Genomic DNA, 19,514 nt, shown 5'->3' on the forward strand with positions numbered 1-19,514 from the left:
CCTTCCGACATATTCCACAAAACCTACAAATGTGAGCTACATCCCTAACCCTATCAATTCGGATTGGTAGAAATACAAGAAATTGTAATGTTTTACTGGTCAATCCTCAATGAATGAATTTTCATTGGACAAAACTAGACATACAAAGATCAAGTTTGGTCGGAGTAACGGTGATATTCATCCATATCCCATTACATTGTACAACGCCTAAGTTGCTAGGGATTGACGATTGCAATACTCTCGTCAAGCTCCCACTCAACTAACTACTAACTAGTTACTAGTTAGAGGCACACCATCGCATTGTCGTTTCCAATATCAATAACCTCCAATGTATACCCCGCATGTACATACTGTACGGGTGGTACATCAGTGGTGCAGTGACAGGTTACTCCAGTTACATTATGTATTCCCGTTACCGGTAATGTTAGCTACGACTTTCTTGGAATAAAATGCGAATTTAGAGAATTTCAAACAGCATTCTTACTGCGCACCAATATTGCCATGTGTGAGAAGTACACACAGCTAAGACTGGTTAGCTACTGTATTGAATGAATGGATTAATAACGTTACACAGGTACTACCTCTGTATTAGGTGGTCTGGACAGATCAGCAATCTGACGTAACCTTGCCGAGCATATTATTCCAGCGACTCAAACGTAGCATGCATGATCTCGGCGACTGTTTTCGCGTTTGCTTTCAAGTCATCCAACGTCAACCCCGTGTCATTTGTTGTTGGCAACTCTTCTACAAGCCGATGGACGAGCCGCGCTTCATTGGGAAACACGCGACGTTCTTTGTTATGCCTTGTCGGCGCTGCCTTGGCCGCGCCGCTTTCATGCGACTCACGGCCATGCCACTGCATGTCTCGCTTGACTTTGCGGTAGGCGTGCCATGCATATTGCACATGCTCGTGAAGCAGTCGTCCGTATTCCAAGCCCCGCCGATGGCGGTACCGATACGCACAGGTCCCATCGAGGCGGCGGGCCAATGGACACTTATCATGGCCGAAAGCCGACGATAGCGGAGACGCACATGCATCCACACAGAGAAACCACTTGACGGCGCTGTTTGGGTGGGGGAAATCCGCGACAAGGACGGGTGATGAGTTGGTGGCCTTGGCCGCCGCCGCGAGCATCTCATTGGCATGATCCAGATCGATGGGGTAGACTTGCAAGACGGCGGAGCCCCGTGGTGTGAGTACACGGGCGATTTCCATGAAGCATTGAGTTAGTTGGTCTGGAGATAACCACTGCAACATTGAGATGGAGATGACATGGTCGAATGTGTGCGAACGGAACGGCAGCGAGAAGGCAGCACCACACACGTAGGATGACGGTGTCAGCGAGTTGGACGATCTAGCGAGCTGCAGCATGGACAAACTCACGTCGACTCCCACAGAGTGTGGCGGAAGGTGCTGCGTGGACAAGCCAGTGCCGCAGCCCATGTCGAGCATTGGCGAGGACACGACGTGGGGCGGCAACAGAGACAGTGCCATCTCGGTCAAGTCCTTCTGGATAGTGCTATTTGCTTCGGAGTGGTAGACATTGGCTTGGTCCACCGAGTAAAACCGGTCTGGCTGTCGTGACCGCCGCTCGGGAGGCGGTCGATTGTACGGCATCAGCTGTTTTTCAAATTCACAAACGTTAATGATTGGTGCACATGAATTAGCGCTGGTTAATGATTAACGAACGTTTGGCAGCTGTCAATATTTTTCAGAATAATTGAGGAACTGTGTCACTTTGTTGTGTTTATTTACAGTACGTAGGGCACAAAGTGGACGGCAATCCATCCCCCTTGATAGAAACTGGGTGATTTCTTGGTACTAGTACTATGCATGCAGTCATCTTGCGAAGGATAACCTGATACAGTAGCAAGCTACTGTAAGGTAGCTTACGTATCCTTGCAAAGCTGCCGCCGAACAAACACCCTGTATGTGTTCACTTTTCATTGACAGCTATTGCTCCCAATTGAAGTTGAAATACCCTAAACAGCATTTCCGCATGGAAAATCCACGTCCTCCGTACAGTACAGTGTATATGTACACTTCTCAGTCCGAGCGGAGCAACCATCTTGGCGACTACTAGTACTTTCATGTCGGCTGTGCAAGTAGAATACCTAAACCTCAGTCAACCGCTCATGACGTATACTAATAGTCTGTACGTGAGGGTCTACATCCAGCGGAACGATGCGCAATGTAATTGATAGGTTTGAAGCCACTACCGGTAGTACAGTATGCGTTGCTTCAGTGGACCTTCTGTAGGGCACGTGTACCCTTTTTCTTTTGACCGCTTTTAAAACGTTGGTGCCTGACCAAGTTGCAAGAGACTACATAAAACGTAGCACGTTAAACGCAGCAGCTGTCAATTCACCTAAGAAATGCAGCAAACCCCTTTGAATGCATACTGCAAGCAACTGAAAATATCATTCAATTCACGCAACGCATAGCAGTAACAATGTATTCAAACGTATCTTGTTAAATATAATATACACTTTGTTAATTTAATCAAGGTTGTTTATGCATTGATTTCGGGATTATGTAACGTAACCTATATGCCTTACACTAGTGTGTCCCACCATGAGGTACGTTTGGGTTTGGGGGCCTTTTTCGTGTCACTGCCAGGCAGCATTTCCTTTTTTTACATTTGCTACATCTGCGCAATCAGGCCCGGATGGCGATGGCAATGTCGATGGGCACGATGAACCAGGTGTTTGTGGAGGGAGCGGCGGAGGAAGCGCCGCGAATCCTCCGGCAGGACCAGCTTATGCTCCCGCACATGTACGCTCCACTCAAGTCCACGTCGGCGTGCCACGAATGCACCAAAGCGTTCACTACCTTCCGTCGCAAGTACAACTGCCAAATGGTACAGTTCCCAGCCATTCCTTCCATCTCGCCCTGATCGCTGATCTGCTTTGTAGTGTGGGGAAGTAGTATGCCGCAACTGCACCGTTGCGTACGTTGCCGAAGTGTCAAAAGACGTAATCGACGCCAAGGTGTGCATGTCGTGTGTGTCCATCGTGGAAGCGGAGTACCACGCGTCCTTGTCAACGTCAGCGTCATTTCGATCATCCCCTCAAATCAGTCAGCTCCGAAACACGGCCCTGTCCGCGAGCTATCGGTCGTCATCTGGTAGTGTCGATGTCGGGTCGTACTCTGTGGAAGCGCAACTGGACGAGCTGCGTACCGCGCGATCGATGCCCGCTTTCTCGCCGGCGCTGGAGGACTATTCATCCGACCTGAATGCCTTGTCCGGCGTCAACTACCCCGTCCAACTTGTGACAGCCACGACCCCGTACGAGTACGCCCTCGACTACAGCTGGGCCAACCCTTGGCCCAAACCCCCCGTAGTGCCCAACGACGCCCAGCGCGTCCAAGTACTCCGCAGCTACCCCATCCTCGACGATGGGTCGGTCCAAAGTTATGGATTTGGCGCGATTTGCGACTTTGCAGCCCAGGTGCTGCGCTGTCCCGTGGCGGTGGTGACTGTCATCGACGAAAAGTACGTCCGGTTTCAGGCTAGCGTCGGGCTCGCCCAAGACAAAATTCCCCGCAGCGTGGCGTTCTGCGCCCACGCGCTCGTCTCCAAAGAGCCGACGGTCGTGCTGGACACGACCGTGGACACCCGCTTTCTCGCCAACCCGATGGTCACGGGCGCCGGCATCCACTTTTACGCGAGCGCTCCCATCTGCGCTCCCAGCGGACATGTGTTGGGCACAGTGTGCGTGATGGATCAGTCGGCGCGCCCTCTCGGCGTCGACGTGAGCTTGCTCGAAGTGCTGGCCAACGTAGTCGTCAAGAAGCTTGAAGATTCGGAGCGGCGGCGGCTCCCTAGCACGAGCAGCATGCGAAGGTCTTCCGAGGACCGAGGGGCCTCATCGTCGCAGGACGGCGGCAAAGGGACAGACAGTGGACATCGGCGGAGGAGTACCAGCAGTAGCAGTTCCACCGTCACGCGGAGCCATCGCACGTCGTCGAGTGACGTGGCGTCGTCGTCAACCACGAACCACCCTCCATACCACCCCCCATACCCCGAGGACTTGCACCGGGTGTCGAGCGTGGGCAGCTCCGTGGCCGCAGGCGGCGCCTCGCGAGATAGCTCGATGGGTCTGACCGACGGACCAAACAACAACCAACCGCCACAGCAGCAGCAGTTTTTTCTCGCCCCAAACGAATTGAAGCCGCGCACGCAGTGGGTATCCGACTCGAAGCGCCACGACTGCCAAGTGTGCAACCGGAAATTTTCCATGTTCCTTCGAAAACATCATTGCCGCGTGTGCGGCGAAGTCATTTGCAAGAACTGCGCCATGTCTACCATGTTGGTCAAGCGCGACAAGAAGGTGCCGATCACGGCATGCTTGGACTGCCTGCGATCTCGCACAACGGACGCCCCCCCCCTTCCCCCCAACAGCCACTCTACCCGCCGCCGCCGCCCCGTTGATGAGGACACGATAATTCTGCATCCCCATGGAGGTTCGACGACTAGTCCCGAGGCACACAACACCCTTGAGGGCAGCAGCAAATCGTCGCCCGTAGATACCCCTGTCGCCACGCCTTGCGACCTAGTCGAGCCCGAACCTGCCGAGATCATTCCCGTCCTGCTCCGCTATCAAGCATACGACGTCGACACCAACTTGGCCATGTACAGCAATCACGAACTGGTCCTCGACTCGTCGTCCGCGGTTGCCCCCGTGGCCCGCGACTTTTCTCAGCAAGAGATTCAGTCCATGCTCGTGCGCCTGCTTTCTCAAAGCAACGACATCCAGCATCAGATTGCCCAAGTGGCGCCGCCCCTGCCTGCTTCGTCCCGTCGAAGCGTTTCACGTTAATTTAACACTGTGTTTATCCGATACGACGAGACTATATTCTTGGATTGTACACTTTTTGTGTCCATGTTTGTTGCGCATAACGTCAACGTTAGGATTGCAAATCCCATTTCGTCCGTCGTGGGCCATCCTCGTTCATGGCTTGATTTGGGATGAGGTGTGTGCAATCACATGCTACGAGCCATCATTAGTATATTACCTTGGTCTGTTGCCACATGGAAAGAGCAGCTGGTTGGTGGCCACAGCTTTGCCAGTCGAAAAGGCCATAGAAAAGTCTATGCACTGAAGTAATTATTAGCCACTTGTTTCTATCCCACTAGGGCTTTTCAATTTAGGGGTTTTCGACCAGTTACACACGTCGAATACGGATAACTATGGATTGGATCCGGAAGCGAAACGGGTAATGTACGTCCAAACAGTGGGACTCGTAAATCAATTGTCAATATGAATCGTACTTCGAAGTACTTCGAAGTATTAACGAGAGTACTAGTACAGTATAGGTAAATAATTTTCGTCATGAAAAGTGTTTCGTAAGCCATTCTCTGATATCGGGCAATCTGCTGGGTTTTTACGTTTACGTTAGATACTAGTAGTATGTATAGAGCCTGGTCCGAGTAGTAAAACCTCGAATGAGGTATGATAGGAACGAGATCCCGTTCGCACTTGCGACATACCCACTCATAATTATTTCATTGGCCATTATTCGCGGTTTTCGAATTCTGTACTTGGAACAGGTCCTAAACCAGCCAACCATTCCACGAATTCTGTACAGGTCCTAAACCAGCCAACCATTCCACAGCATACGGTATGCCAAAAACGAAATCGGCAGAGGAGCCAGACGTGATCAGTGGAGCTACTATTGATAGTATCCGTCACAATCGCCCATGCTAACTGTAAATACTTCGAAGTTCGGCGCAGTGGTTAGTGATAGAGAAAGTTGATGCGGTCATGCGTGGCAATAAGTGGTTGTCGATGGCGGCTGCATAAGTACCCTGGTACCAAGGGGTCACCCCATTCAATCAACAATTCCATGCTGGTTTGACTACAGTGTAGTCATTCATTGGCTGTGCCTAAATTTCGTTTTGACCAATAATAGTTAATGAATTATCCACCTCATACCCATACGAATGACCACCCAAAGGTCATTCGCAAAAACGTGAGGTAGTAGAATTCAAAATACGATGTTTTGATTGGCTCTACCTCATTCTGAGTTCTACTCGGAACAGGTTCTTAACCTGTTCCGAGAATCAAGTAAGTGCGTTACCTTGACCGCTAACGTTACAGTAACGTTAGTCCGACATAAACTTGATCAAGTTTTGTGTGGGCGCATGTGTTGGGCATATTTGCTAAAGGTCTCTATTGCAACTTATCGTATAACAGTAGTTACGGCACAGGTATTTGTAATTCGAAGCATGTACTCAAACCAGGGCCTTAAACGAAGGCTCAACGTTGCACCGTCGAAATGCCCCTGGGTGTGAAATGATGTTTGATGGTTGGGAAGTGATTGTGAAACGCTTCACGGTTACAAACGATGTTTCATCGGCGCAAGAAAGACGGGACGTCGCCGCAGACTGGTAAGCTTTTGTGGATGTCGATGAAAATTGGTGCTAACTCAGCGAAATGCAACCTCCCCCAGCTGCCGTCCTGCCATGTCTCCCATCGCCGCAATGTATGGTACTTTTAGCGCTTGTCGAGCATTTGGCAGCACACAAAGCACACAAGTCCAAGTTGTTCCAATCTGAAGGCAGACCATCCGAGAGGAAGGTCCTCCTGGAGCAGTTCTACGCTGGAGTCCACACAGCTTCTCTCAAATCGGTTTCGTCCCGGTCCATGTCGTTTGTCTTGCGCCACGTACAGCTCAGTTACAGCCGCTTTCTCTTGACTCTAATAATGTGGCTTCATTATAGGTGTTGGTGACCCAGTATGCCCCACTGTTGCCCTATGTTGCATACGATAAACTGGTTGCTGCGATGCACGCGTCCAACTTGACAGTGTTCACTGCCGCAGTCCAGGTGGAGGTGACAGCCATGCCAATTTCACACGCCAAACTTCTCCATGGGCTGCTTTTCCTTATGCGCAAGGTGCAAAGCCAATGCTTCATTTACAACTCTTCAACCTCGCATGAACGGACCAGGTATCCGTGCAACTCACGGTGGCGGAAGACGGGTTGGTCACACATTTGGGTGTGCACTTGTGTCGACCTTCGGAGCACCCCTTAGCCCTCAAAGGTATATCTTTAGCCGTAGCCGTATTACTTCACATTTATGGTATAGGCTCTGTTGGAGTGCGCAGAGATATGTGTCGACGATTGTTGCTAGTACTCACATCACTCCGCTTTCCTGACGAGCCACCAGTACGAGGCCCTTGAACTCCTCAACAACTCCTATCTGAAGCAACTTTGTGTGGTGTTATACATAGCTCGTTGTGGCCCCTTCCTCCGGTCTTCGCCGACGAAGCAGCTGTCGCTCGTGGACGCTGGCCCTTGTCCAAGACACAGAACGCCTGTTGTCTCACATCGTAGCCTCTAGTGATTCCAAACGCGACTTGTTTCTTCGATTACCCGACGCAGCTACCGTTCATGCCCTTTTGTCAAACTCGGTTCCCGCGGCCGAGTGTTCCCTTCACGATGTCGCAGGCGCCGTCAAAACAGTACGCGTGTTCCTTTTTTCGGTGGCCTGAGATCATACATTCGTTTCGACTGGAATAGACTCTATATCGAAGAGATGCGTTGGTGCCTGTGGAGATCTACGCGTTGTGTGACGACCCGGATGCACGTGCGTTCAGCCTCGCGTTGTCGTGCGTGCCTCCATTTCCCCGCCAAATCCTGGTGCTGCTGTTGCGTTGCATGCAGCAGGTACATAGTTACCGCCGATGTCGTCGTTTCGTAGGTATCAAGAACAACTTCTGAATATTTCACATGGGTAGGCCATGCTTGATGGCGCGTCGGTGGACTTGCTCAGTGCGTCGTTGTCGTGCTATATCTTTCACGAGCTCAAATTTATCGGTCCCGTGCGTAAGTTAGTTTAACGTTATACATGGACCAAAAGGGCAAACTCTCACATGTAATGTAGAAGACGACCATCGCCACCACGAGCTAGACCGGTTGGCAATTCAAGTTCTCGGTTGCGTGGATGGGATTCTGACGCGACACCGTCATAACCTTCTGAAACCACTTAAGGCCGCAGTATGGGTCGTGCGCGTCGGGCTTGGTGTGAACAGACACCGCCAAGTCGTCGGACAAAAAGCATTGCCATTCATGGATGTTCAAGGGGACAATTCAGTAGGAACGGCTTCAGGCCACACTGCCGCGAAAATGGAGAACACCACAAGACCCTGTGACGACGTGACAATGAAATTGTTGCTGGAGGTCAAAACAACTAGCACGAAGGAGGCCTTGGATGATCACACTGGTCATGCGCAAAATGTACTTGTCGAACCTCTATCATTGACGACAGCAATGGACAGTACCGCAGTGGTCGTTGAATACGACAATGCGAGGACTGCTCCTGCAGTGAAAGCGGCCTCACTACACGATCAAACGTGGCAGCTCGCACACGAAGCCGCCGACGAACCAAACTCAAGCGAGGCCGTTCAAATTGACGATTCACCACACCAACAAGTCGCCGCAGTAGCTGTGTCCCTGCCAAGTAGCAAGGGCGCCTCGCCAGTCCGAGTTGCGATTCTAAAAGCCATCCACAAGGCTACAACTTCCATAATAAGCGCAAATCCAAATACCGAGGCCAGTCCAAGAGTTCAGGAAGTTCGCGGCACAACCATGACGTCTCGGTTGCCTACCAAAGTGTCAGTTAGCGACGATGTACACTCCAAGAACGCAGCTATTGCATCCTCCACAACGCTACCTTTGACGAATGGATCCGCGCCAGCCATGACGACGCAAAACGCGCTTTCGAATGGCGCCGTCACCTCCAGCTCCCCTGTAGTCGCCTTAGACATATCAAGTGTAGCTACCAAAACTCCTATCCATCAATCACAACTGACTGAAGAAGTGTCTGCCTCCCACCCACAAGGAGACTCGAAAATGGTCAGCAAGTCCACGTGCAAAGCTGTGACCCCAGACATCTCTCCAACGACACTTATGATATCATGTGACGCCATGGCTATGGCGAACAACACTGCCGGGTTCCCATTGACTCTATGTTGTGACTCTGAACCCCCTCCCCCCTTGCACCACAGCCCCCACGACGACATGACGAGGCGACTTCTCCAGCAGCAACCTCGATCCCTCGCAGATGAAATTGTACAGTACACTAGCCACTGCAGCGATTGTCGTATATCCGTGTCTGATGATGCATTGTTCGTAGGCGATGTGGGAGCACTGGAGCTCCATCAACGTTTTTGATTCCACTGGGGGTTCGTGTGTGCCGTGGGATGTCATTGCGTCGTTCACAGGGGACCAAAGCTCGGCAGTTTGCCGTTTGGATGCGTACCATGATGTGCCCCTGGTGCAACCGGCGGCCCTGTGGCGGGTCCTGTTTTCAATATATGACACATACAAAGCGTCCAAGCGCGAGTTGGAGTGGTGTGACGTCCAAAACCTCTGTAAGGACTGCAGTCTGTCCAGTCAACACGTTCATGTTTGGGATTTGTTTGCCCGTCTGCGGGCGCCTTCGAACATGGGCTTGGGATTTCACGAGGTACACACGTTGTGGAGGAGGCGTGGCTGAAGTTGGTGTAGTTCTACGTATTGCTTGCGCATTTGGAGCCACTTGACGCGCCTTCAGCATCCACGACCCCTCTGCATGACATCCTCCTATACTATCTCTTGCCTGGCGCGCGACGAAAGTACGCCAAGCTCTAGATATATACTGTATCCACGGATCGTTCGCAATATATAATCAGTGTCTACACTAGTGGTGCCGAGGCTGCGATTGAGCGCGTAGCCGCGACGACCCGACCCCGTTGGTGGTCCCACGCATTCAAGCGACTCCTGTATCCCAGCATGGCAAGTATCAAGCAGGTTTTTCAGAGATTCGGTAAACAGCCAGCCCCCACTACCCCTGCTGGCAAAATGCAAAACGTTTGTGGACATGATGTAGCCGCTAACCAAGCCAAATCGACTGTCGACACTGCAGCCAGCCCCATGTGTTTTGGTTTCCCCCAGGTGGGCCGGCGATGCTCTCCTCATCACAAAAAACGTGATGGCGTACATTGTAGTTGTCGGCCCTGCTCCACGCGCTTTGTATCGTTCCGGAGCTTGCCACCGAAGCTCATGTCCGCGCACAATTCAATCTATTGCTTGACAACCAGGTAGATATGATACACTTCAACTGTCCGTAACCCCGAAGCCATCGTTGTTGTCCAGGACGAGTCCCCAGAGGTGTCGTTCTCGATGGGGCTTGCGTGGGTGCTGGAACTCGGCATGGAGCTACTAAGTCACCCAGTCCTCAAGCCCATCTATCCGTCCGACGCCGACAAGGTACGCATGAAATCATCGCCACAGTAGAATGACGATTCACTCTGACGAATGGTAGTTGCTCGTGATGGTGGACGTTTGGGGGCTTGGCGACGTAACATTCGTCTCAAATGCGACTTGAATATATATATATATATATACAGCCATAGTGCTGGGATAACGTTCCTTTTTTGATATATAAGCATCGGGCAAATACTGCGCAAAAAGACCTAGCAACAAGCTCGCGCGTTCCAGTGATGGGGCGGCACTTCAATCGTACGAGGTCGCGGTTACATGTGGTCATCGGGTCTTGGATTCTCCACATATAATTGAAATACTTCTTCAGATGTGGTACTATCCTCTCAACCTATTGAACGCTGGGTGACGGGGCACCGAATGGCGAGTGTATGTTGGCGGTAGCAGAAGTCGACTCAAAACTCTTTGCTACCGACGATGGCGAGAGTGAAAGCGAAGGACATCATCCCGGGCGCAATTGTTAGTCCCTGCATGGTCGGTCGGATCTGCAGCTCGAGGCAATACACAATAACTTGTGTGCATAATGATCTGCATACGGTAAGATATCAAGCGAATGAACCGCCATCTAAACGTTCAGCGCGCGCCTCGTACTCCAGAGTACTACTACGATGTACTATTATAGTGGTAGTATGAACAGAAAGTACGTACTACTTCGATGAACTCGTCGTAGTACTGTCAGTGTTCTCGGCTCCTTCGCATCGAGTGAGTGTATCGCGCGCGTCATATATGTACTGAGCACATACTGCCCCACGCAGCTGTGGCCAGACCTGACCAACGATCCGCGGCGACTATGCATCTGGCGCGCAGTACTGTAGTTTGCTACCAGGCATCACAACACCCATCTGCAATCGATTCCTACTGAATTCCGTATTGGATCGGCCTTAGCTATCCAAGAAGACTACTCCAACACGTTCACCCTCACCCCACTGAAGCGTTTTGCTGTTCACCCGCCCCACGGACATTGAAATCCGTCCTCCGCTTGCTCCACATAGCCCCACCTGGCAATGCCGGACGGTTCATGGCGTTCTTCAAAGGAGACTTTGGACACGTTTCTTTACACGGATCGTGCCAGCCAAGCTGGCGCATCGCAAGCAATACAGTGATAGGCGTACATTTTGGTTTTTATTCGATCGCCGCCGCCATCGGCACCATCGTTTGACGCCATTCTGGATTCTCCTTCCACATGCGATCGTCGCCTTCGTACTTTTCCAGTTTCCAAATCGGGACGCGGGCTTTGAGCGTGTCGATGGCATACGCCACGGCCTCGAGCGCTTCCCGTCGATGGGGTGAGGACACGGCAATCACGACACTCGCTTCCTTGACGGCGACCACCCCCAGCCGATGAAACACGGCGATTCCCACCACGCCAGGCCACGTTGCCCGGATTGATGTACATATTGATCGCAACTCTTTCTCGGCCATCGGCACGTACCCTTCGTATTCGAGGTGCACGACCTTCTTTCCTAGCCAAACGGTCAATCCCCTCCAATCCAACGACCATGTACGAACCTTGAAAGTCTTCGCGGGTGGTTCCAATAAACGTGGAGATGCCGCCAGCGCTCTCATGGGTCACATGAGCCACGGCTTCATCGTGGTCAAGAGCCGCCTCCGTCACGCGAATCAAATCAAGGACTACCGCCATCGTCAAGGTGATCAAGGTTGACCTCTCCGGATATGGCCACCAAAAAAGTTCAACAGGAATTTGGTTGAATTACGGTTACTGTACTTCAACTCAATCTGTAGCACGACGTTGTACTCTAGAAGAGCGAATAGTCATATTGCACTGTTGTCTGCTTGGGAAGATCTGTCACCATGGATTGAGACCATGACGAGTTGCGCGCTGGATTGCTGGCTTGGTGGGCGTTGTTGCTGTTAACGTCAGCTTCGACTTGGCCAAGAATTATCCGGAAGTTTTGCCGTTAGGCAGCTAATTTTCAACCTCGACGGTGGGTAATTCGTAACGACAGGTGCCGAATGTTGCCGACGATACGCTTTCCCCAAGATATGTCATTTCTACACATAACTTGTGACGATGGAAATGCTAGCCCGCATTGAAGGCGCTCTCTTGGGCCTGTACGTGGGCGATGCTGTCGCCATGCCTGTGCATTGGATGGTAGCTATCCCCTCAGTACACTCCTGGCTTGGCTAATGGCATGATTTTTGCGCAGTACAACCTACAGCAGCTCGAGGCCGACTACGGTCAGATCACCGGATACACCAAACCCAAGGATACGTTCATGGGAAGCATCATGAACTTGTCCAGCACAGGCGGCGGGGGTCGCGGCAGTGACAAGGGCGACGTCGTGGGGTCGGTGATCTTGCACGGCAAAAAGCAGTTTTGGGTTCGTGGCGGCAACTTCCATTACCATTTGGGGCTTCAAGCTGGTGGGTAATGCGCACTTTCGCAAGTATTTCAGCGTCAAGTATAGGGGAAAACACGCTGGAGGCGCAATTGGCGAGGCTGCTCGTGCGCACGCTGTCGACACCTTCGTCCGCGGCAACGACGCCCCCGGCCGCAGCGTTCCAGGCAGCGTACATCGAGTTCATGACCACACCTGGGAGCCACAATGACACGTATGCGTCCACGTGTCACCGCATGTTCTTTGCGAATTGGGCGGCGGGGATGCCTCCAAACGACTGCCCCGACAACGACGGCCACAACGTCGACGCCATCGACCTGCTCACGCTGACTATTCCCGTGATTTTGAAGCACGCGTCATCCCCTGCCGACGAGCGCAACCGCCACGTCCGCGAGATTATCGCCGCGACCCGCCATGCGCCCACGATGACCAAGTACGCGGAAACGTACGCGGACATCCTGGTCGCGGTGCTGCACGGCCAGGACCTCCGCACCACCATCTCGAAACATGGCGGCAGTGACGTGGCGTCGTCGCTGCGCCGGAAAGATCCGATGGTGGCGTGTTACATGGAGTCGTCGTTCCCGGCACTCCTCCATTTCGCCTACAAGTATGCCGACAGCCCCGAGGCCGCTGTCTTGGCCAACGCCAACGCCGGCGGCGAAAACGTCGCGAGGGGGGCAGCCCTGGGGGCGTTGATTGGAGCCGCACATGGGAAGATGGGGTTCCCATCATGGGCCAAGGATGAATTGTACGCCAAAACCGCCATCAACTCCGAAATCGACCACTTCCTGAGCTCGTTGAATACGTGTAGTTAGTTCAGCGCACCACTAACTGTTCTCGTACGGAGTACGTATACGTATAGTATGAAACAACACGTTGATTTGTCTCTAGCACCTGCAGTATGTAGAGTGAGTAGAGACACACATTGGACTTTGCAACGAAAATCGGTTCAAATCAATACTAATATACTAATAGGTAAAAATTTCAAGTATTTTTGAAAATCTGTATGATCTAAACAATTACTATATTATTTTTAGTCAACTACCACGATATCGTTCCGTTCCGTTCCACCATTGCAAGGTTCATATTATGTGTCTAAACCAAAAATCGCGTATCGAGGTTTGTGTGGTCGACATATTACGCGAACCTGTTAAGTTATCCTATTTGCCACACTCCTATGCCGTGTGGTCCTACTGCGATGATAGTAGTAGTCCTGTACTAGTTTTTGCTATACAGACTGATACGGCCCCGAGAGGTCGGCTTCCGCTCCTCTTCCTCTGGCAGCCACTGACGGCACGTCCATTTCCGCTTCCGCTTCTGTACCTTCGTTTTGGTCTTGCCAGAACTGTTGCATCCATTCTGGCCAGAAATAACTCGCCACCAACACAAACGGAAGGAATGGCAGCGCCAGCACAATCACCACGGGCACCATAAATACCCACCCAGAGATGCAAAAGCAGCCGAGGAAGGCCGACATGGCCGAGTCGCGGTCACTGATGAGGCACGGCACACAGCAACACGCCAACGCCGAGCATGCCAGGGTCAGGACCAGCGCAGGTGGACCAAATATCACGCAAAGCGCGAGGCGAAACAGAAACATCATCGCTTTGTGCGCGAACGACGGCTTGCGAGTCGCCGCCTCGGACATTTGCGCGCCGGCACACCCAGCTAAGTTCCACCACTACACAAAAACACAAGATAGATGACGTCTTTCACATGTTTGACTTCCCACGAGATACATTGTATATCCTGCGTCCACAACAAGTACACAAGTAGGTCGAGAAGTACACAAGTAGGTCGAGAAGTACACAAGTAGGTCGAGAAGTACACAAGTAGGTCGAGATCATCACTCTTGACCAGGCAAAGTAAGAGCGATGGGAGGGGGGGACTGGACGTACTTGAAAATGCTCGGGGAAGACCCCGTCGCCGACTTCTTGGCCACACAGCCAGCAAAAGTTGATGCCGCAAGTGATGCATTTCATTTGATTGCATCCGCCTACATCATGACGAATAGAGTCTGTCAGTTGGACAAAGCGAGGTCGATTGATATGTATGTGCACGGACCGCTCTTTTCTACGGGGGACTTGCAGCCTGGACAAAACTTTGCGATTTGGCTGATCTTGGCGTGGTTCAGCTTGTCTTCTGCGCGGCGCGCCTTTTCGTAGTCGGCGCAAGACATACCAGGATGGGCATTGCTGTGGCTAAAGCAGTAGACTTGGCGGCACGCGTCGCATGAGATGGTCGGGTTGGCGGCGGCGCTCACTTGGACGTGGTGGCAATGCGGGCATTCTCGAGCATTCGCATGCTCCTTGTTGAATTTGAACTTTTCGTACTTGGCCCACACATCCTCGGACGTGATGAGGGCGCGGAGATCGGTGGCCTGGATGGCGGCATGACACGTGGACGGGACAGCGCCGCCGTCCTCGGGGGGAAATGCGAAGAAGCACGTGGGATACACCATGCCGTCCGTGATCTTGGACGTCACGTAGCCTTCCAAGCACTCGATGCAGAACCGATGGCCGCATGCGTCGAGTGCGATGGTCGTCGCGACGTCGACGTATTCGAGGCAGATTTGACAGTAGCACGTCTCGACAAACCCCATAAGCGACCCCAGGGAGCGCAGCAGCGAGTCGGTTGCCGAAGGCTGCTGGTCAATGATGTTGTGTTCCAAGGACGGATGGTGGGTGTGGTGGAACCCACCGCCGGGTGTCGTGGCGGCACTTCCCCCACCAGCCCCCGACATGGACCGCCCAAACGACGTCAGCCGCATTAACACGTTGAGGGCGTAGCTGGGGTCGCTGGCTTCCTTGACTAAGGTCAGTTTCCTTGGTGTAGCCGGTGTCTCCACAACGCGGTCATGAATAGCGTGCTTGATGTCGATGGCGGTACTAGTCCACAGTCGGGCATTCTGGCGTTCATGTGAATCCAACGTGGATATGATGCACACGGCAGAAACGTTGCCCCCATCCCTCGCTGTCATGGCATCAATTTTGGATTGTATCTCCAGAAGGACCTCCAGCAGCGCTTCCGGGGACTCTGCCTCCCACAGCCGGCTGAAGTACGACTCGTCTGCATCCATCCTGGCTGTTGGATTGCTCGACTTGGTCGAGGCAACTTGTTCTCAGTATCCGGATACGAGAAAACGACAAACATTCTCAAATAACTTCAATTGCTTTACCGACCCAGCAGCGCCATGCCGCGAGAAGGGAGTTCTCGGTAACAGCCAAAGAACGGGACAAGGAATGCGGGGCCGCACTCGAGGCGCTACTGTTGATCAGGTATCTTCATACGCATGTAGCGATATTAGTTATCGCAGCAAGCTCGTTGTCTATGCAATATCCAAGGCATGGTTACATGCAGACGGCTCTGCCAAGAAATAGTGTGTTGAAAAGTACAAACCATCCGGACTCGGTAGAATTCCGGATAAAATGGCCGTTACACTTTTTGAAGATTTGGATTCGTTTTTGGACGACGACTTGCACGAGGGAACGCCACGGCTTCGATGAGTCTCTTTGAGGATGTGTTGATCGTCGAGTTCGAGAAGAAGACACAGACGCCGCAGATTGCATGGCGATATCTCACCGACGCTGCATGTGCCCACGTGAACAACAACTCAACCATCCCCATTGGCCTTGCAGCAATTTGCGCGCCGGCGGCGGGCAAATGCCAAAAGCGGTACGAGTCAGTCATGATAGCTTACCAGCACTTAGTTCACTCAATTTTCATGGCAGGGGTATGGAGTTCACGTTTACGATATCGGACGGACGGGCGCGGCAGCAATACGGCTTTGTGAAGCAGCTCTTCGTGGCGTCGACGGACGAAGAACTATCCACGCATGTCGTGTGCATTCTTGGCCCAAAGTAACATTCCACGGAGCCTTTTGTTTTGGCTTATATCTTACCGATATTCTTTCTAGGCCCATGTACGTGTGGTTTACGTGGATCCTGCGCCTCGTCCACGCGCGCCTCCTGCACGATCCGTCCCGCGGGTCGGCAGTCGAATTGCTGAATGCAATCCGAAAAGCCGGCACTACCGATCACAGCGACTTTACATTTCGCCTTGCGTTGGATCATGGCGCAAGTCCAGCCTTGTACACGTTTCCATTGCACCCGCCTGGGGCGTTTGGCATGCGCACGATGGAGCCTCACATTGTAAGCCAAGTCCGACCTTGGACAGCGTTCACTTATGTTCTTTTTTAGCTCAACAACCGATCGTTCACGAACAAGCTGCAGTCGCCTACGGTGCTCTTGGTCCTTCTGAGCGCTCTCTTGCACGAGCAAAAGGTGTTGCTTGTCCACGACGAGCGCGACGTTCTTCGAGGCACATGCCAGCTCTTGCTGCGCCTTCTCGCTCCGTTTACATGGAAAGTATGACCCTCATTTCGACGACAATATGCTTGGTTTTGGCTCTCACACGACTCTCTACGACGCTAAAGAGTGTTGTGCATTGCTGGAATATGTGGAAGTTGCAAATGTTTTCATGACCATTCTTCTTGTATCGATGATGCTAATGTTTGTCTCTGGCATAGCATCTCCTCATCCCAGTCCTGCCCGAGGAGCTACTGCATTACGCCCACGCGCCGATTCCGTACTTGATGGGCGTCACCACGGATGCATACAGCAAAGCCTCGAGTATTATCACCAACGCCATCGTGTTCAACCTCCACGAAGAACGCATCGAGCTGCGCAACTTGACCGACGGGTTTCCCACGCTGTGCTGTGACGCATGTCCAGTCATTCCCCCCGCGTCCACTGCGACCGTGCCCTTTGCCAAACTGTCCACTCGTACGTGTCCTTCCCTATCTCGAATCTTGCGTACCCTCACGAGGAGTGACGCTTCCAGGGCATACTTCACCCAACTCCAACCATTCTGCGGTCGACACGTTCCGCCATGATCTACAGCATTGTTTCATGAACACCCCAGGTACTACTACATGCGTACATGATGGCTGATATACATCCAAGGAAGAATCCATGACCTGGTGATGCCTTGCATTGGTACAACGATGTAGATGGCATCGAAGCATGCGTGAATGCGTTCTTCTTTCACGTGTTTGGCCAGGTTGACGTGGCCAATAAATCTGGGATCATCCAGGATGTGATGGACCAGTTTTTACGCACCGCAAACGCCATCCATCCGCCGTCGTTGGTGCGTTCTTGGGCGTCCAACCAACTCACAAAAGACGGCGTTAGGTGCGCTTCCTCACGGCTCTGAGCTCACGGGAGGTGCTTCTTTTGTACTTTGCGCACGTCGTGGCGTCGCCCAAGGGTGCTCATTTCCACGGCCCTGCCGCAGTGTGCGGGCGAAGCGCCGACCCGTCGTCATACGTGTCTCTCAAACGCTTGCTGCAAAAACGGTACGAACGTCTCCGTGGATTGGCTACACGTGGCATCGTGTGTCGTAGTGCCACGTATGTCCAAGAGTACCCGAGTATCGTACAGATCTTGAACGGGTTTTGCGGCCATGGATCGACAAACGGCAATGTGGACCGAGGATGGACAACCAAGGAGCTGCGACCGCTCGCCGATGCCAGCTACCACATGTACGCAACCAACCGATTGCAGATACGTCGGAACCACGGCGACATTCCGACGTGAGTAGGGACCAATGTGCGTTGATGGTGGACATTCTATGGGAGCGGCTGGGCGATTCCAACTTTTCTACGTTGTCGGCGGTTCGTACGAATTCGCCCAGACTGCCACGTCATGATGATGTGCCTGCAGGTGCTGCATATGCTCGTGTTCTTGGCCATCCATGGCTGTGAAATCGCCATGGAGTACATGCGATTCAAGGAATGCCAGCGCGACCACTGCCAGTTTCTGCAACGCCACCCCGCCAAAAGTACGCAGAACAACCGCTCGCAAGACCGACTGAATATGTATTAGGCATCGTGGACAACGCCGCGATGTTGCTCGATTTCATGGCGTCACCGCACCGATGGTTCGCCATGCGTGCGTCGAGAAGCCAGGAGCTGTGGCTGTCGACTGTGGTGTTCCCACGCTTGGACATTCGACCGATGGCGAAAGGGGTGCCGTCCTTCGCCGCGCTACACCACACCATAGGACGCTTCCATCAACCCGTGCACTCTGTGAATTTGCTCGACTTGGACTATGGAGTCCCACCATCCTCTTCGTCCTCGGGCGTCAAGATGGCGGCAGTCAACGACGATCCGTTTGACACGAATGCGGCCTTTCCCACACATTGGGGCTAGCCCCGTGGCCCGTGACACGGCCACAAGATCGCTGGATCCCTCGGATTAGTGGATTGACGTTTGTAGTCATTTTCATACTATGATTAGTGTATGTAACACTAAATCCGATTGTCGTATAATACTGTGTACCACACTAATTACGTTTAGTACTAACGTAACCGATCAGTCCCGTGCGCCACGATCAATTCCGTGCGCCAACTTTCCACCAATTACTACGTAGTACATGACTCTGCAAAAACTCTTCCTTCCCATACTTGTATAAATTAATATTACATCCACGATTGACTTAAAGAGGTGAATTTTGAACCATGACTGGGCGGGAACCTGCCACTCGTGAGTGCCAACAGCAATGCCGACCCCACAGCGCATGGGGCTTAGCCGGCAGTACTCCAAGGAGAAGCTCCTCGAGGCATCTGCTGACGTTATCAGTGGCACCCTGTTATCCAAGCAGGCGTCTGTCAAGTATGCAATACCTCAGCGTACAATCCAGAAGGGGTACACAGTCGCAGGGTGGTTGAAGTTTCGAAAGGGTGTTCAGGATGGAGAGCTCACTCTGCCACCTCGTACTTCGGAGTTAGACTCAAGCAAGACTGTTACCGTTGCCGGTCGCCTGCTTACGGTGAAGTTGCTCCGTGATATTGATGCGTCCAAGGAAGCCAAGGCAGCTGCGACT

At 52.5% G+C, this 19,514-nt stretch overlaps 7 protein-coding genes across 14 annotated transcripts; 4 read left to right on the top strand and 3 right to left on the bottom strand.

The window, feature by feature from the left end:
* Positions 1-496: 496 nt before the first annotated feature.
* Positions 497-2,069, bottom strand: H257_03918 (hypothetical protein; the record flags this gene model as incomplete). The annotated part of the gene is made up of 2 exons (XM_009828226.1): positions 497-1,621; positions 2,043-2,069. 2 exons carry the CDS (start codon positions 2,067-2,069, stop codon positions 638-640), a joined length of 1,011 nt encoding a protein of 336 aa, XP_009826528.1. The 3' UTR covers positions 497-637.
* Positions 2,070-2,640: 571 nt separating this feature from the next.
* Positions 2,641-4,872, top strand: H257_03919 (hypothetical protein). The gene is made up of 2 exons (XM_009828227.1): positions 2,641-2,861; positions 2,917-4,872. Exons 1-2 carry the CDS (start codon positions 2,670-2,672, stop codon positions 4,822-4,824), a joined length of 2,100 nt encoding a protein of 699 aa, XP_009826529.1. The 5' UTR covers positions 2,641-2,669; the 3' UTR covers positions 4,825-4,872.
* Positions 4,873-6,305: 1,433 nt separating this feature from the next.
* H257_03920 (hypothetical protein) lies at positions 6,306-10,408 on the top strand. The gene is made up of 16 exons (XM_009828228.1): positions 6,306-6,395; positions 6,458-6,672; positions 6,729-6,902; positions 6,956-7,049; positions 7,095-7,174; positions 7,240-7,470; positions 7,529-7,675; positions 7,747-7,834; positions 7,893-9,079; positions 9,144-9,476; positions 9,518-9,624; positions 9,694-9,815; positions 9,879-9,943; positions 9,997-10,089; positions 10,145-10,258; positions 10,314-10,408. The coding sequence occupies exons 1-16, from the start codon at positions 6,353-6,355 to the stop codon at positions 10,374-10,376; spliced, it is 3,156 nt and encodes a 1,051-aa protein (XP_009826530.1). The 5' UTR covers positions 6,306-6,352; the 3' UTR covers positions 10,377-10,408.
* Positions 10,409-11,365: 957 nt separating this feature from the next.
* On the bottom strand, positions 11,366-11,942 carry H257_03921 (hypothetical protein). The gene is made up of 2 exons (XM_009828229.1): positions 11,780-11,942; positions 11,366-11,733 (listed from the first exon to the last, which is right to left on the bottom strand). The coding sequence occupies exons 1-2, from the start codon at positions 11,910-11,912 to the stop codon at positions 11,393-11,395; spliced, it is 474 nt and encodes a 157-aa protein (XP_009826531.1). The 5' UTR covers positions 11,913-11,942; the 3' UTR covers positions 11,366-11,392.
* Positions 11,943-12,234: 292 nt separating this feature from the next.
* Positions 12,235-13,520, top strand: H257_03922. Of its 2 annotated transcripts, XM_009828230.1 has the most exons (3): positions 12,235-12,383; positions 12,439-12,655; positions 12,700-13,520. In XM_009828230.1, the coding sequence occupies exons 1-3, from the start codon at positions 12,303-12,305 to the stop codon at positions 13,443-13,445; spliced, it is 1,044 nt and encodes a 347-aa protein (XP_009826532.1). In that variant the 5' UTR covers positions 12,235-12,302; the 3' UTR covers positions 13,446-13,520. The 2 variants fall into 2 exon arrangements, with proteins under 2 accessions (XP_009826532.1, XP_009826533.1); XM_009828231.1 differs by having other exon boundaries at positions 12,439-13,520.
* A 168-nt stretch (positions 13,521-13,688) lies between these two features.
* On the bottom strand, positions 13,689-15,739 carry H257_03923. Of its 2 annotated transcripts, XM_009828232.1 has the most exons (3): positions 14,695-15,739; positions 14,529-14,626; positions 13,689-14,311 (listed from the first exon to the last, which is right to left on the bottom strand). In XM_009828232.1, the coding sequence occupies exons 1-3, from the start codon at positions 15,707-15,709 to the stop codon at positions 13,859-13,861; spliced, it is 1,566 nt and encodes a 521-aa protein (XP_009826534.1). In that variant the 5' UTR covers positions 15,710-15,739; the 3' UTR covers positions 13,689-13,858. The 2 variants fall into 2 exon arrangements, with proteins under 2 accessions (XP_009826534.1, XP_009826535.1); XM_009828233.1 differs by having other exon boundaries at positions 13,689-14,626.
* Positions 15,740-16,091: 352 nt separating this feature from the next.
* Positions 16,092-18,967, top strand: H257_03924 (hypothetical protein). 6 transcript variants are annotated; one of them, XM_009828235.1, is made up of 12 exons: positions 16,092-16,305; positions 16,362-16,490; positions 16,547-16,781; positions 16,830-16,997; positions 17,159-17,414; positions 17,473-17,553; positions 17,642-17,778; positions 17,823-17,986; positions 18,035-18,172; positions 18,232-18,304; positions 18,354-18,471; positions 18,516-18,967. In XM_009828235.1, exons 1-12 carry the CDS (start codon positions 16,133-16,135, stop codon positions 18,839-18,841), a joined length of 1,998 nt encoding a protein of 665 aa, XP_009826537.1. In that variant the 5' UTR covers positions 16,092-16,132; the 3' UTR covers positions 18,842-18,967. The 6 variants fall into 6 exon arrangements, with proteins under 6 accessions (XP_009826537.1, XP_009826536.1, XP_009826539.1 ...); XM_009828234.1 differs by having other exon boundaries at positions 17,823-18,172; XM_009828237.1 differs by having other exon boundaries at positions 18,354-18,967.
* Positions 18,968-19,514: the final 547 nt, after the last annotated feature.

The sequence above is a fragment of the Aphanomyces astaci genome (assembly GCF_000520075.1).
Source record: "Aphanomyces astaci strain APO3 unplaced genomic scaffold supercont1.6, whole genome shotgun sequence".
Classification (NCBI taxonomy): Eukaryota; Oomycota; class Saprolegniomycetes; order Saprolegniales; family Verrucalvaceae; genus Aphanomyces; species Aphanomyces astaci.

Excerpts from the sequence above, each read along its gene's own strand:
- H257_03920 (XM_009828228.1), top strand. The coding sequence starts at position 6,353 with ATGTTTCATCGGCGCAAGAAAGACGGGACGTCGCCGCAGACTG. Across the intron at positions 6,396-6,457 it reads CGGGACGTCGCCGCAGACTG|CTGCCGTCCTGCCATGTCTC; the intron begins GTAAGCTTTTGT and ends AACCTCCCCCAG. Across the intron at positions 7,471-7,528 it reads TCGCAGGCGCCGTCAAAACA|ACTCTATATCGAAGAGATGC; the intron begins GTACGCGTGTTC and ends CGACTGGAATAG.
- H257_03921 (XM_009828229.1), bottom strand. The coding sequence starts at position 11,912 with ATGGCGGTAGTCCTTGATTTGATTCGCGTGACGGAGGCGGCTCTTGAC. Across the intron at positions 11,734-11,779 it reads CACCCGCGAAGACTTTCAAG|GAAAGAAGGTCGTGCACCTC; the intron begins GTTCGTACATGG and ends CCGTTTGGCTAG.
- H257_03922 (XM_009828230.1), top strand. The coding sequence starts at position 12,303 with ATGGAAATGCTAGCCCGCATTGAAGGCGCTCTCTTGGGCCTGTACGTG. Across the intron at positions 12,384-12,438 it reads CCATGCCTGTGCATTGGATG|TACAACCTACAGCAGCTCGA; the intron begins GTAGCTATCCCC and ends ATTTTTGCGCAG. Across the intron at positions 12,656-12,699 it reads CCATTTGGGGCTTCAAGCTG|GGGAAAACACGCTGGAGGCG; the intron begins GTGGGTAATGCG and ends CGTCAAGTATAG.
- H257_03923 (XM_009828232.1), bottom strand. The coding sequence starts at position 15,709 with ATGGATGCAGACGAGTCGTACTTCAGCCGGCTGTGGGAGGCAGAGTCC. Across the intron at positions 14,627-14,694 it reads GTCCCCCGTAGAAAAGAGCG|GCGGATGCAATCAAATGAAA; the intron begins GTCCGTGCACAT and ends GTCATGATGTAG. Across the intron at positions 14,312-14,528 it reads TCTTCCCCGAGCATTTTCAA|TGGTGGAACTTAGCTGGGTG; the intron begins GTACGTCCAGTC and ends GTTTTTGTGTAG.
- H257_03919 (XM_009828227.1), top strand. The coding sequence starts at position 2,670 with ATGGCGATGGCAATGTCGATGGGCACGATGAACCAGGTGTTTGTGGAG. Across the intron at positions 2,862-2,916 it reads GCAAGTACAACTGCCAAATG|TGTGGGGAAGTAGTATGCCG; the intron begins GTACAGTTCCCA and ends TCTGCTTTGTAG.
- H257_03924 (XM_009828234.1), top strand. The coding sequence starts at position 16,133 with ATGAGTCTCTTTGAGGATGTGTTGATCGTCGAGTTCGAGAAGAAGACA. Across the intron at positions 16,782-16,829 it reads GCACGATGGAGCCTCACATT|CTCAACAACCGATCGTTCAC; the intron begins GTAAGCCAAGTC and ends GTTCTTTTTTAG. Across the intron at positions 18,173-18,231 it reads GCCGATGCCAGCTACCACAT|GGACCAATGTGCGTTGATGG; the intron begins GTACGCAACCAA and ends CGACGTGAGTAG.